The sequence below is a fragment of the Nicotiana tomentosiformis genome, chromosome 3 (genome assembly GCF_000390325.3).
Source record: "Nicotiana tomentosiformis chromosome 3, ASM39032v3, whole genome shotgun sequence".
NCBI classification, from domain to species: domain Eukaryota; kingdom Viridiplantae; phylum Streptophyta; class Magnoliopsida; order Solanales; family Solanaceae; genus Nicotiana; species Nicotiana tomentosiformis.
Genome location: NC_090814.1, coordinates 149994575 through 150009007, shown reverse-complemented (window position 1 = coordinate 150009007; position 14433 = coordinate 149994575). Strand labels below are relative to the sequence as shown.

Here is a 14433-nt window from a genome sequence, read left to right as displayed (position 1 = left end):
ATATTCTCTAGTGAATTACTTGAATTTAACATATAAATTGACATATCTACCGATAGCTCACACAAAATGATGCATTTAAGCATGAATTCTATCGTTTGCAGTTGAATTTGAGTGCTTTAAGCTGTTTTCTTACATCTCGTGTATTTTGGCATTAGTTGAGAAGATTTATGATTTTGCGAGCCCAACGTACTAAGATCATTAATTAGAAAACAAAGAATAGAATTTTAAAAGAATGGAAGAATGCAAGGGCAATTTTAGTCTCAGTTGAAAAAATCATAGCTAAATGTTTTAATTAAAAAGGTTCATAAACGACTAGAAATATTCATTAAATACCTTTATTTTCATTAGCCGAAACATCAAAATCAAGATAAGACTGTATTATCCTAGAGAGAGCGGGTGAGTCCAAAAATCTTAAATAGGCAATTGCCAATTTGCCACTTGTTTATACTCACTAATAAGATTACTATGATTTGAAGGATAACCATCTCCTATGACTATATATTATTGTCCTTTTCTGCTGTTTTACTCCGCACTTCTCTTCTGATACGTTACGTCTCTTCGACTGGATCGCTACTTCTCTCGCATTGAATTGATTTCTTGATTCTCTCACTAAGCAATTTCTATATAAGTTCGAAAGGTTTGATTGTACATTTAGTGTGAAATTGAAGGAATCATGAGTTTCGCAAAGAAAGAGTACGAATTTCTCAAGGAGATTGGAATTGGCCCTAAAAATCTAGGTTGTTATGTTAATGGCACCTGGAAAGCTAGTGGCTCCGTCATCTCCACTGTTAATCCCGCCAACAATCAGGTTCTTAATTTTTAACGATTTTAAGTTTTTTTTAATATTTAAATTGTACTACTGGTTAATTTAAAGCTATTTTTGTGGATACAGACTATTGCTGAAGTTGTAGAAGCTTCTGCCCAAGATTATGAGGAAGGCATGCAAGCTTGCTCTGAAGCAGCAAAAATTTGGGTGCAGGTATGCTCATCACTCCTATTCATATTCTACTGTAATTAACTTCTTTTTTTTTTTTAGGGATCAGTTTTTCTACTATGAGTATATTGCTAAAACTAGTTTAAATTTCATTTACCAATGCTTATTTTTCTAAGTTCGTTCCCCTTGCTTGATAATGCTTTATTATGTTGCAGGTTCCTGCACCAAAAAGAGGTGAGATTGTTAGGCAGATTGGTGATGCACTCCGAGCAAACCTTCAGGAATTTGGTCGGCTTGTTTCACTTGAAATGGGGAAGATACTCCCCGAAGGAATCGGAGAGGTTCAAGTATGTAATTTCACAACTCACTAACATACAGTGTAGACAACAGCTTTACTACTGGAAACTTTCTGTGGTTAGTGGTTACAGTGACATGTAAACTAATTCCACTTGGTTTATTATATATCAGTCTCTTTTTTCATGATCATTCTCTGTCTTGTAACTTTCTTTCTTTTCATAATGAAGTTCCTTTATCTTTATCTTTTTTTTAATAATTGAATAGTGAATGGCAGACTTACTAGGCGTACATTGTCCATGTGTTAGTGTTCAAATGTTTAAGTAAACCTTGTCCGTATACGCCCTAACGTTACTGCAAAACTCTGCAGGAAGTTATTGATATGTGTGATTTTGCTGTGGGATTGAGTCGACAACTGAATGGATCCATTATTCCTTCTGAACGTGAGCTTGCTTCCTTACTTTTTTGCTTTAGGAATCGCCAAAGTTGTTATCTTTTAAGGAATTATATTTGTGATTGCAATTTCTTGTCTGTGGTTTAAATATTTTCTGGTGACCTGAGTAGTTCCTGGTTGAACTGATGTTAAAAGCTTTTGCTGACTATTGGGAATTTGGGATACAAATGTTCTTTAGGAGTAGACAATTTACATTCTTATGCAATTGGAATTGGTGTTTACGTTGTGATTTTACATAACTTCCTTTTACTAACAATATTTATTTGTTGACAGGCCCTAACCATATGATGTTGGAGGTGTGCTGACATTTGTGCTCTAAAGTCAGGAATTACTCGAACCTTGGTTATGTTAGTTTTTGATCTTCTCAATGTAATTTTTGTGCACAGATGTGGAATCCTCTTGGGATAGTTGGTGTGATCACGGCTTTCAACTTCCCATGTGCTGTACTTGGTAAGCCATTGAAATTTCTGACTTCTGTATGGTCTTTTTGGTTCCACTTTGCCTCCTGTTGTTCAGGGCTGTAGTAAAATGTACTATAGAATAGAATGGTTAGTCCATTTATCCACTATGGATTTTTGCAGCACTACGAAAGCAAGCCCTTCCCGTTACCTTCAAGCAAGCCCTTCCCGTTAGCTTCTGGAAGGGTAAAAAAGTGAAAATTAATTGATTTAGGATACTTACAATTTACCTTTGGCTGTTTGTTATGGTCGGCAGGATAAAAGACATGTACTTCCTCTTCTCTGCCCAGTTTTTACGAGCTGAAAAGCTGACAGGGAGGGGCATCCAACCCCTTGACATTTATCTGTCCTCCTCCTTAACTTCCTTACCAATTCAGGGAAACACCCTTATCCGTCCCCATTTACTTCTTCTTCCATCTTCCATATTTTACCAGAAAGGTATATAGTACAAGGCACTTCCATGCAAATTATGCACTCTGACCTGCATGCTAGTGTCAATAACAGCCAAACTGATGTTTACATTTGATATGCACCTTGTAGAAAATGGTAAACAGGTATACTATTTATTTGAAAGTAGAAATGCTTACAAGAACATTTGGTTTAGTTGGTGACACACTCTTACTTCCAACTGATAAGTTGTGGGTTAGTCATATAGGGTAAATGGGAAACTGTTGTTGATCTCTGGGATGGGGGATGGGGAGAAAAAGAGAAATGCTTAATATGCAGTAAGTGTTTTTTTATAATGATGGTGGTGTCCAGGTCAGCTTGCGCCCACTCGGCTACTTGCTACCTCCCACCAGTTTTTTTATAATGATGGTGGTGTCCAGGTCAGCTTGCGCCCACTCGGCTACTTGCTACCTCCCACCAGCACAAATACCTTAGAAGAAATTGCCTAGTGTTCTAATATGCAATTTAAGAATTGAATCCATGTATTTCTTTTTCTTCTTTTTGTGTTATTTTCGTTTTGTTAGTACACTACTTCACTCTATTCTGATAAAACTGTGCTCTTAGATGATGCCTGTGTATCTTCCATCTTTCCTGTTCTTTCCCTAAGGCAGTTGGTTGGTGTCATGGTGACAGTTCACTGTACTTTTCCTCTATAAATTTACTTGTTAATTACTTTTTAACTCGAGCATTGGAGTGTATGGCTGATAAGTTCAGATTGTATTTTATATTGCACTCTTTCCACTGCAGTGCTTTGATCTAAAAACGAAAATAAGTAAAATGCTTCTACTGTTTGTATGTGGAGAACTTTTGCTTACATATACCAAGTAATTTCTGACTAAGCTTTAAATGCTTTGACCCAATTTTCCAAGTAAATGTTTGAGAAGTATCGATATCTACCTTATCTTTTCTAAATTTATGTATAATATTCTATTCAGGATGGAATGCGTGTATTGCACTGGTCTGCGGCAATTGTGTTGTCTGGTAAGTCCATCACTTTTGGATGGTTTGAAGTGAAGTTTTCTATTGTAGAAATGATTGAATGGCTTTTCTCAATGATAGTTGAGCTGATGGTTGAACATCTTTTCAGATTGATAAATTGAGCTTGTAGTTATTGCTGAGCTCAAATTGATCGGGTATTATTGCCACACCATAGTTTGAACATCATCACAGACACATTTATGTTGAAAGTAATCATTGCCTTGAATTCCTCTTACCTTGCGAACCATGTCAACCTAATTTTAAGCATTCATGCTGCAGCTGAATATTTAAGTAAGTTATATTGCTATAACTGGCTCTAAAACAGAATCTCTTCCGCGTCCAAATAAGTTAAACAAAACAGAGTATCTTCTCCTGTCTTAATAAAATGTTACGTGTGCACATTTGAATTGGGAGGATGGAGCAGATGCTTTTTAGTTTATACTAATGCCTAATCTCTCAATTCTATCCTCAAATCTCCAAAAGCAAATTTGCTCTTCGAGGATGTCCAATACCTTGATGCTTGAAATCAAAACTTGAGTTTGGTATTTGGTTGTTCACGTCTTGGGATTTTATGCCATGTTCACAGGAAAGGTGCTCCAACAACACCATTGGTTACCATTGCGATGACCAAAATTGTGGCTAGTGTATTGGAGAAAAACAATTTACCTGGTTCAATTTTTACTGCCTTCTGTGGTGGAGCTGAAATTGGTGAAGCAATAGCAAAGGACACTCGAATTCCTCTAGTTTCTTTCACTGGGAGCTCAAAGGTGACTTTTCTGTCCTAAGCTAACATGCCAGTGTCTTATCTCATCAAGGGGTTTCCTTTTGCAGCTAATAGTCTAATACTGCATTAGTATTTACGTCCTACTTTAACTTGGATTTACCTTTTAAATAATTTTCCAGCTTCTCGACACTACGATTACCTAAAATGTATAGCTACACTGCCTGTTTTTGTTGGTTCATCTCTAGGAAACTTCCACTGCCATCTTTGATATGACATTAAAAAGTCATTGAATTTCTTAATTTCCTATATTTGTTGTTTTGACTTGATATTGAGCCTCCATAAATGATGAAATAAGTACAAAAATGTCTATGAGAATAATCACCGCAGTTCTATAATTCCTTTATCTATCTTCTTTGTGTTTCTTGGAAAAAATATATTGTGCAGAAAGAATATACCTGTTTATGGATAGTAGTAATTAATTAAAACTTTTCAGCTCTAGCTAATAAGAAGTAGAGATGCATATGCTATTAAAAGATGTAGAACCATATTTCTGGAGCTGGAGGAAAAAACTACTGCAATGTTACTTTATCCATTTTTTGCTTACTTTACTTTTCTACTTTGGCTTTACATTGTCTGGGTAGTTGAATCAAAGAATATTAACAGGACTTGAAAAGTAAAAGGTAGGGAGTCAATTCTGAAACTAAATGGATATGTAAGTCTGTGTTTAGCGAATCATGGACCTTATTAAAAACCAAAAAAAGATAAAGGAATAAAAAAAGAATCTTGAAATTTTTCAAATTCCTTTTCATATTTGTTATTCCATAAATTTGATAAAGCTTGTCTTCTAGTATTGATACCAAAAAATTACATATCGAAATTCAAACTTGCTATAACGAACTTCCATCTGTGGGCTTATTTCTTTTGTGCCAATAGGTTGGTCTTGCAGTTCAGCAAACAGTAAATCAGAGATTTGGGAAATGCCTACTAGAACTAAGTGGAAATAATGCCATAATAGTAATGGATGATGCGGACATTGAACTTGCTGTTCGTTCTGTTTTATTTGCTGCCGTTGGTACGGCTGGTCAGCGCTGTACAACGTGCCGGAGACTGGTAGTGCATTAATTGTTTATATCCTATTCGGTTTGCTGTTTAAAGCTTTCACTTTCAAAACTTCTTACTGTTTTTCTTCATTAATCTTTTTCTGGGTGAAGCTTGTTCACGAGACAGTATATGAGAAGGTACTTGAACCACTAGTTGATGTATACAAGCAAGTTAAGATAGGGGACCCTTTAGAAAAAGGTACCTTACTTGGGCCACTGCATACTCGCACCTCTCGGGAAAACTTCGAGAAGGGAATCCAAAATATCAAGTCCCAGGTATGTCCCGATTCTTGAGACTTATTATTCCTAAATAGGCATTTATTAACAGTTTATCCTCCAAAGTATAGCCTGTAGTAAAGTGTCAGATCATAATGTCATTAATAACCTTAAAATGAAAATGGAGACCATATTTTGTTAGCTCAGCTGGACTTAGGACCATATCTATCATGTAATGGAATTGGATTTTTCCCCTTTTATTGCCCCTTCCCTTTATCCTTCGTGAGCCGAGGGTCGGAAACAGCCACTCTGCCTTCTTAAAGGCAGGGGTAAGGTCTGCGTACACTCTACCCTCCTCAGACGCCACTTGTGGGACCACACTGGGTATGTTGTTGTTGTTGTTGTTGAATTTTTCCCTTTTCAACAGAAAGAAAAATATGAGTGAAACTTTGTTTTTTAAATTGAATGTTTTGCAGGGCGGAAAGATCCTTACAGGTGGTTCAGTCATAGAATCTGAGGGTTACTTTGTGCATCCAACAATTGTTGAAATTTCTCCAAAAGCTGAAGTTGTGAAGGAAGAATTGTTTGCTCCAGTTCTTTATATAATGAAGTTTAAGGTATTTCCTTTCGAAGGCATTGAATTTTCGAGATGACCAATGAGGTTCCGTCCCCACATTTGGTGGAATTTCTTTTTATTCAGTTTCTAACTTTCTGCTTGCAGACTTTCGAAGAAGCAGTTGAAATTAACAACTCTGTTCCTCAAGGTTTAAGTAGTTCCATCTTCACCCGAAATCCACAAGTTTTATTTAAGTGGATTGGGTAAGCAATCTATAATATTTTTGAGCATGTGGTTTAGATGAATTTTCCTTCTCATTTATAAATTATGGCCCCTGGTTCTCTCATGCCTATATGTGTTGCAGAGCTCAAGGAAGTGACTGTGGCATCGTCAATGTAAACATACCAACAAATGGAGCTGAAATTGGTGGTGCTTTTGGAGGTGAAAAAGGTACTGGTGGTGGCCGTGAGGCAGGAAGTGATTCTTGGAAACAATATATGAGGCGCTCAACTTGGTAATCATTCCTTTCTCATTTAATACATTTGGATGCTGCATTCACGGAAGCTCACTGTTCAGACTTATTGCTTCGTTTTACACTTTAAGCATCTTGAATTAATTACTATGTTGTAATTATCTTAGACTTTATTATCTTATAATTCTCATTACTGAAAGTCTCATCTGATGATTGTTTGCTGACTTGCTTGGGTTATTCCCTGCCATTGCAGTACAATCAATTATGGGAATGAACTACCATTGGCACAAGGAATCAATTTTGGCTAACGAAATTGGTGGGTTATTGCATTACTGTATGCTAAAGTTATCTTATAGCAGTTTAAATTTAGTGTTGCTCTAATTAATCCAAGTGTTGTTTCAGGTGCAGAACTTCGCGGTCTGCTCTTGGACTATCGTGCCTTTGAGTGTGTCCATGGTTTGATACTTACTCCAAGTACTTGTAATTGGCCCCGAATCACTTAAATGTACTTCCCTTGCAACTCAATAAAGTGATACTCATATTATAACCAAGTGTTCTAATGATTACTATCAGGTCGCCCAATCAATGAGTTTACTTGGCTGTTCTGCTCTACTTCAAGAGTAGTTAACCTAATCTCATAACTAGAAAACAACACTTGCATTATCGGTGGTTAGAAGTCAATTACATAGACTCTTAATCTTATAGGTTTATGTTTGTCAATCATTTTGATATATTATATCCAATAATGGAAGTGACTAGTCCACATGGTCCTCCAGATCCTCCTCTGGAAGCTTCGTGACATGTATAGACAAATTTGTTTGATATTTGAAAAATCAAACTAGTTCTAGAAGTCGGAGTACAACAGGCAGTCCCTTTCTTTATACGCTTACAATCTCTTTTCTAATTTGTGATTGTGGTCGGTGATGTTCGGCTCAAGCTCGTGCGCACCTCGACTATTCTTTCGGATACCTACTCACATAGGTTTTTGGCAACTCTGCATTAAAAATAGAGAATACTTGCTAAATAGTTCTCTTTAGGAATAGAGAATACTTGCTAAATAGATAGGCTCCACTCCATTGAATAGTCTGCCCCATATCCTTCATTCTTTCATGTCTATAATTTTCATTAGTCAAGAAATCTACACATTCATTTGCAGTCTTAGAGAACTGCTTTAAGGAATGATCACTAAAATTTTTTGGACCATTTCTCAATTTGTGCGTGTCATCCAGGGGCTATGCTAATCTTCTCTGATCGCTTGATCAAAGTCCAAACGAAACACCTCCTTTTTTTAAGTTGTTCTTAATTGTGATGAGACAACTTGTTCTATCACTGTAGACTACAGTTAGTTTATGCGGTTGTAGCATAAACTGTTCATACCGGAACCAACCTAATAAATCCAAAAGGCATTGGGGTTTGTTTACAGTTTGAATTGTTTGGAAGTTCATGAGCCATGCTTCTTTATATTCAAATAATAATAGCAATAAAGATGAGGACAGAAAAACTCGATTAATTAACATATCCATATTGCAGAGATTTCAGTTGACTGTCTAAAAAGTAAGACAACCATAATTGAGTTCGGTGGTGATAACAAATGGAGTAAAAATGATTGAAGTCAGTCCGAATGGAACAAAACAGGATGGGACTATAATCAGATTAAGGGGTGGATATCCTGACCTTGCATCAATATCTTCATCACTAGCAGACAAATGGCCCTCCCTCACTCCTATATATATATATAAAATCTACATATACATAATCCCGTGTTCAAAACATACCCGTTGAACTTATTAAGGTTCGAGTCGTATAGGGTCAATTAGAGAGGAAGTACTTCCTATCATAAATTTCTTCATTTTCGAAATTTGAATAAAAGATCTATAGTTAAGGGTATAGAGATATCGTTCACACATAAGAGCGTCACAACCAAGAGGTTGTTTAGGCCCACAATGGTACTTCCGATTGACATCAATTAGCTAACGGAACGCCCATTCAGTTCTGTCTCAAAGCCAGAACCTCCGCACCTCATCCGCCAAAATTTCTTCACTATTTTGTACATGGGGAAGTCACATGTAGTAATATGACATTGTCATTTTCTCAATTTTGGGTTCTTGGTACCTAATTTATACTTCCTCTGCTATCCTCCATAAGCCAGAAAAAGCCAGAAGCTTTCTTCTTCTAGGTCTCTTATCTACAATTAGGGAGAAGATAACTTTTTTCAGCTAATTTGATACCCCAGAATTAGACGAAGAGAGAGATGTTTATTCTTACTTAATCCTCGTGAACTTTCAAAATATGATTTCTTGAAGGACAGTCGGTTGCACTAAGTTCTCGCTATACGCATGGTACGAGAAAGGGCCGGACCTTACCTTGCATTTCTGCAGGAAGGAGAATGTTTTCACGGGTTTGAATTGTGGTTCTGAGTAAACCACAGTTCAAAAGCACCCTTCAACATTGCTTCTCATGTTATATGTAGCAATGCAAGCATTGTCCGTTAAATATATCTTTGCATAATTGATAAAACCAATGAAGTCGTAGCTAGTTCACAAAGAGGTGAAAATATTTCCATAAAATAAGACATTTTATGGTGTCTAATTGCCAAATAAATATATAGCAGCCTATCCATCAGAACATACCTTTTGCTAATATATATTTACAGGTGCATACTAAGATGGCAAATCGAAATTGTAAAATCTGTTGAGTAAACAGAATTCAAACTTCAATCACGCAAATTTAGAGCAAATACTATTCCCATTCCATCACAACTGGTAAATAGTTCTAGTCCTATTCTGTTTACACTTTGGTCAAATTAAGCACTAATTATTTCTTTCTTGGGAGTTGAAAATAAAGCTAGAAATTACAATTACCGCCTTCATCCACAATTTTGATCCATTTCCATGGCATGATAAGCAGCAGATTCCACCAAAGAGAGTGTAGGAATACAACTCTCCGTTCGAACCAACACGTTAGGCTTCATCTCTCTACCGTTCCTCGTCGGACTACAGGGCATTGACCTAAGCAATTTAGGCGAATCCAAACTCTTCCTCAGCAGCTGCCTCATGGCGGCGATCAAGTGAACCGTCGGATCCACCGGCGGAGGACTTGACGAACTGAACTTCTTACAGAAATTGAGGTGACGTGTCAACGCCTCCTCCGTATTGATCAGCCTTTTGCATCGTATCATCTCATCTTTCACTGCCTCTGCACACAATCCGCATATCCATTTCCCTTGATACCGTTCACGAATCGTCTGTATATAAGGCAGAGTACATTCCTCCGTCAATCCGCAGCATTCGCACGTCGCGAAGTCCACCTCGATTGTTTGCGCCGTTAGTTTTGCCGTTACCGTTTGTGCCTCCGCCGCAGCGTTCATCACCACCGATTCGCTGATTACCGTCGTCGACATCGTTTCGTTTACCGTCAAACTGAAGGAAGAAAAAAACAAAATTTACCGTCAAAACCAATTTTTTTATATTAACAAACAGAAAAGTTCAAAAAAGCAAAACAATTACCAGCAGCAGTAAAGATCGAAACAGAGATGTGGTTAATTATATAGATACAGAAAAACTATAAAAGTTCATAGTTATTTGCTCTACTTCTGCTTATTTCGGAGACTAAGAATTAGTAGAAGAAGATGTCTTGGCTGTTATCTTTCTTTTTCCCACGCGCCTTCTTCTTCCTTTGTTTCCTCAGGAACAAAAAAGGTAGCCATGAAAGACATATCAGAAAACACAAACAAGCTCCAGCTTCTCAATCAGTCTCTGTAATTCTGATTCGTTACAACGAATTTCATATACACACAGAACAAAAAGAGAATCAATTTTGTACTAAATTCTGAAATAGACAAAAGGATGGCTTTTTTCTTTTTTCTGAGAGCTTTTTTTTTTAGGAAGAGTGAGAAATGAAATAAGGGGCGGAGGCTAAAAAGGAGGAAAACTCTCTCAAATCTCAATGATTAAGTGGGAATTTGGAGAATCCACGTCAGCGATTGTGCTGTCAATTAATTTCAGGCCGTATATTTAATAGATTGCCAGCTGGGCATTACCTATGTTTGGAAACAAATCTCATTTTCCACCAATTTTCCTTATCAATTGTGATTTTTTATAATCTTTGGAAATTTCTTACCTTAATTTAAAATCAAAAGTCTTTAACGATTAAGAATCCACCATAGTACGCTCTCAATTTAGTTCAGACAGCTAGGGGTGTAATGGTTCGGTTCGGCCGGTTATTTTATAAAATTTATATCATATCAATTTTCGATTATTCTATTATGTATAACCAAAATTAGACTTTTCGAAACCGTCCCAATCATGTCGGTTTCTCTTCGGTATCGGTACGGTTCGGTTAATTTTCGGTATTTTTTAAAATATCACGTAAAATTCACAAGTAAAAGTAAAATGCAATAACATACGTTCTTTTATAGGACTTAGCAAAACTCTCTAGACATTTTTACTGTTTAAAGGGTGATAAATTAAAAAAAATGAAAGATGGCTAGAGTATAGATCCATCAACTATTCTACAACAACGTAAAAGAAACCAAGCAAAGGCAAAAAAAATATAAATCACACGAGTGGAAAGATAATAATCAGGTTGGGACTCAAGAATAAAGTCTATAGAAGATTAAATATTCAAAAAGATAAATCTAAATTATATGAAAGGAAACATATTCAATACATTGTAGTTTGCTACTCATAATCGCTAAAATACTTTGTATTTTGCTAATAAAGATACTTGAAATAACTTAGTTTAAGTAGAAGTAGCATAATAGGTTTTAGGAATTAGTATTTTGAGTTTAATTACTTGTTGGCTTGTAATAGTTTTCATAATTTCAAGGCCCAAAGAAAAATTTAATGCATTATTATTTTTAAACTTACTAGATAAATATATTTTCCACATGTAAAATTTATTCGGTACGGTGCGGTATTTTTTAGATTTATTTTTATAAAATAAAAAATCTACCATAATTATCGGTGCGGTTATAGATTTATATAAAAACCTACGGTTTCTTAAAAAGAAACCTAAAAATCGGTTCGGTGCAGTATGGTTCGGTCGGTTTAGTTGATTTTTGAATATCCATTGACACCCCTACAGACAGCATATACTCCTTTTTAAAAAAAATGTTGATCTCTTTTTAATTTTAAAAATAATTTAATTTAAATTCTTATTTTATTATTAATTATAAGTTTTTGTAGTCGTACAAATGTTATAATATATGTTAGCATACTTAATATTAGAAATTTCAAAAAACAAAGCTTTTTATTTCTAAATTTTTATGCTCAATCAAATAAGATCACATAAAATGAGAGAAGGAAATAATAGATTGGCACCGTGGGCATTACCTATATTTGGAAACAAATCTTCATTTTCCACCTTATTCTTTATGATAATGATTTTGTAATATTGGGAAGTTTTCTTACCTTTATTTAAAACTCTATAACGAATAAGAATCCACCACGTCTGGACCACAGACATGGACGGCCAATCTGTAATAAGAAAAATTATTAAAAATAAAAAGATCCTAATGTGAAAATAATGTGGCGCTGTCTATTACTCCTATATTATGTATTAATGTGATGTGATTTAAACTTAGACTTTAATCATAGGGTTCACACTTCACTAACTAGCCACATCTTTCTTTTTACACGTTTTTGTACTTTTAATTTGTAACAAAGAAAAAGGCATTTCCTTTTTGTTGCAAACAAGGTTTATGACCCGGTCTTAATGAACTCTGGCAAATTAAGCTGGAAAAATAAAATTATTCGACATATTTTTGTTCTTGGCTTTTATTTTGTAAAAGAAAAAGGAGTTATAGAAAAGAAAATACTATGTTTATTTTTAATGACTAAGATGATTTTCCACCATTAAGTACTGTTGAGATTTCTTAATAATTAATTAAAAATCGAATCAGAGTATTATTTTTATTGCTTACTTGAGAAGGAAAAGAAAGAGAGAGAAAAGTAAATAAAACGACACAGAGAAGGAAAAGTAATGTTAATAATGGGATACCATTTCTTAAAATTGATGATTTTGTTTCCAATTTTACGTACGTCAATTTCCTTATACAACTTGTAGCAACTTGCTTGATTCGAATGCAATTTGCGTTTATCTCAAATGAACATAATGATTGTTCAATAAACTATTTCATTTATTTATTTAAATATTAATCTGAAAAACAAACTTAGTGTTTTGGAAAAGGGAAAAACGATAACAAGGAATAAAGTTTCATTTTCTTTCTTTTGCAAATGGAATATGCTTCCATTACAAGTGTAATTGATTGCAGCTGCATAGCATGTATCAATGCACACACGAGAAATGAACAGGAAAATTATCTATTTTTGGACTGCAGGCAAGTATAAGAGCGAAAAAAAAAACACCAAAAGAAAGGAAAAAGAAAGTATGCAATGTTGCGGAAGCCAAATGTGTATAGTGTGAATGAGTCACAACTACTATACCAAAAATTATGACAACCACTAAATAATAAATAAGACAATAAGACAACAATAAAAGAACACCAGAATTTACGAGGTTCGGCCAAATTTGCCTACTTCCTCGGACACAATCAATATTTTATTCCACTCCAAAATTACAAGTGAAATAATACTAAAGAGAGAAGATACAAATGCCTTAAGAAGATAAAAAGGCAAATGAGAGGTGTATTTAAATCCTAAACATTAAGCCTCCTTTTATAGGGTGAAATTCCCATTCAAAATTGTCATCCACCGATGTGGGACTTTTGACAATTTCAACAAATCTCCACCTTGGCAAAATTCCACATCTTCAATTTTCTCTCAATAACAAATTTTGATTGTGTCTTCATCTTCAATCTTTAGTGTTCAACAATGTTGATCAAATCCAAACAATGTTGAAACTTGACCGCAGTCACCACTTTTGTCAGCATATCAGCAGGGTTCTCCGTAGTATGAATTTTCTTCACCGTGACTCTACCTTCTTCTATAATTTCTCGTACGAAATGATACCGAACATCAATGTGCTTCGTCCTTGCATGATAAACTTGGTTCTTCGCTAATTGAATAGCACTTTGACTATCACAAAAAATTGTAATATTTTTTTGTTCAATACCAAGCTCCTTTAGCAACCCCTGAAGCCAAATTGCCTCCTTCACAGCCTCTGTAATAGCCATGTACTCTGCCTCTGTTGTAGACAAAGCAACTGTTGACTGCAAAGTAGACTTCCAACTAACTGGTGCCTTTGCAAAAGTAAACACATAACCAGTAGTTGACCTTCGTTTGTCCAGATCACCCGCAAAATCTGAGTCACAATATCCAACTACAGACCAATTGCCTTCCTGCTCAAAAACTAACCCAACATCTACAGTACTATGAATATACCGTAGAATCCATTTCACAGCTTGCCAATGCTCCTTTCCTGGATTATGCATATATCTGCTAATAACTCCAACGGCTTGTGAAATGTCAGGTCTCGTACAAACCATTGCATACATCAAGCTACCAACAGCATTTGCGTATGGTACCCTTGACATATACTCCTGTTCAGTTTCATCCTTTGGCGACATAGTAGTACTTAGCTTAAAATGGGGAGCAAGTGGCGTACTAATTGGCTTAGTCTTCTTATCTATGCCAAAACGCTGTAGTACTCTCTTCAAATATTCTTTCTGAGATAAACAGAGTTTCTTTGAACGTCTATCTCTTATTATCTCCATGCCAAGAATTTTCTTTGCCTCACCCAGATCCTTCATCTCGAACTCCTCCTTCAGTTGAATCTTCAACTTATCAATTTCTTCCGAATTCTTGGAAGTTATCAACATATCATCAACATATAGGAGAA

General features: G+C 35.5%; 2 protein-coding genes across 5 annotated transcripts; one reads left to right on the top strand and one right to left on the bottom strand.

Annotated features, from left to right (window-relative positions):
- Positions 1-532: 532 nt before the first annotated feature.
- On the top strand, positions 533-7184 carry LOC104107938 (aldehyde dehydrogenase family 7 member B4). 3 transcript variants are annotated; one of them, XM_018774737.3, is made up of 15 exons: positions 533-808; positions 893-979; positions 1150-1348; positions 1599-1671; positions 1956-1978; positions 2069-2132; positions 3523-3568; positions 4152-4332; positions 5223-5399; positions 5501-5665; positions 6082-6222; positions 6327-6424; positions 6526-6675; positions 6887-6949; positions 7036-7184. In XM_018774737.3, exons 2-14 carry the CDS (start codon positions 930-932, stop codon positions 6939-6941), a joined length of 1422 nt encoding a protein of 473 aa, XP_018630253.1. In that variant the 5' UTR covers positions 533-808; positions 893-929; the 3' UTR covers positions 6942-6949; positions 7036-7184. The 3 variants fall into 3 exon arrangements, with proteins under 3 accessions (XP_018630253.1, XP_009615164.1, XP_009615163.1); XM_009616869.4 differs by having other exon boundaries at positions 535-808; positions 1150-1281; positions 7042-7184; XM_009616868.4 differs by having other exon boundaries at positions 535-808; positions 1150-1281.
- A 2175-nt stretch (positions 7185-9359) lies between these two features.
- On the bottom strand, positions 9360-10364 carry LOC104107937 (uncharacterized). 2 transcript variants are annotated; one of them, XM_009616867.4, is made up of 2 exons: positions 10224-10364; positions 9360-10052 (listed from the first exon to the last, which is right to left on the bottom strand). In XM_009616867.4, exon 2 carries the CDS (start codon positions 10031-10033, stop codon positions 9500-9502), a length of 534 nt encoding a protein of 177 aa, XP_009615162.1. In that variant the 5' UTR covers positions 10034-10052; positions 10224-10364; the 3' UTR covers positions 9360-9499. The 2 variants fall into 2 exon arrangements, with proteins under 2 accessions (XP_009615162.1, XP_009615161.1); XM_009616866.4 differs by having other exon boundaries at positions 10140-10280.
- Between the last annotated feature and the right edge of the window lie 4069 nt (positions 10365-14433).

Bases quoted from the DNA above. Each gene is read 5' to 3' on its own strand.
- LOC104107938 (XM_009616869.4), top strand. From the start codon at position 674: ATGAGTTTCGCAAAGAAAGAGTACGAATTTCTCAAGGAGATTGGAATT. The intron at 1,282-1,598 runs GTATGTAATTTC...AAAACTCTGCAG, and splicing joins AAGGAATCGGAGAGGTTCAA to GAAGTTATTGATATGTGTGA. The intron at 1,979-2,068 runs GTGTGCTGACAT...TTTTGTGCACAG, and splicing joins CTAACCATATGATGTTGGAG to ATGTGGAATCCTCTTGGGAT.
- LOC104107937 (XM_009616867.4), bottom strand. From the start codon at position 10,033: ATGTCGACGACGGTAATCAGCGAATCGGTGGTGATGAACGCTGCGGCG.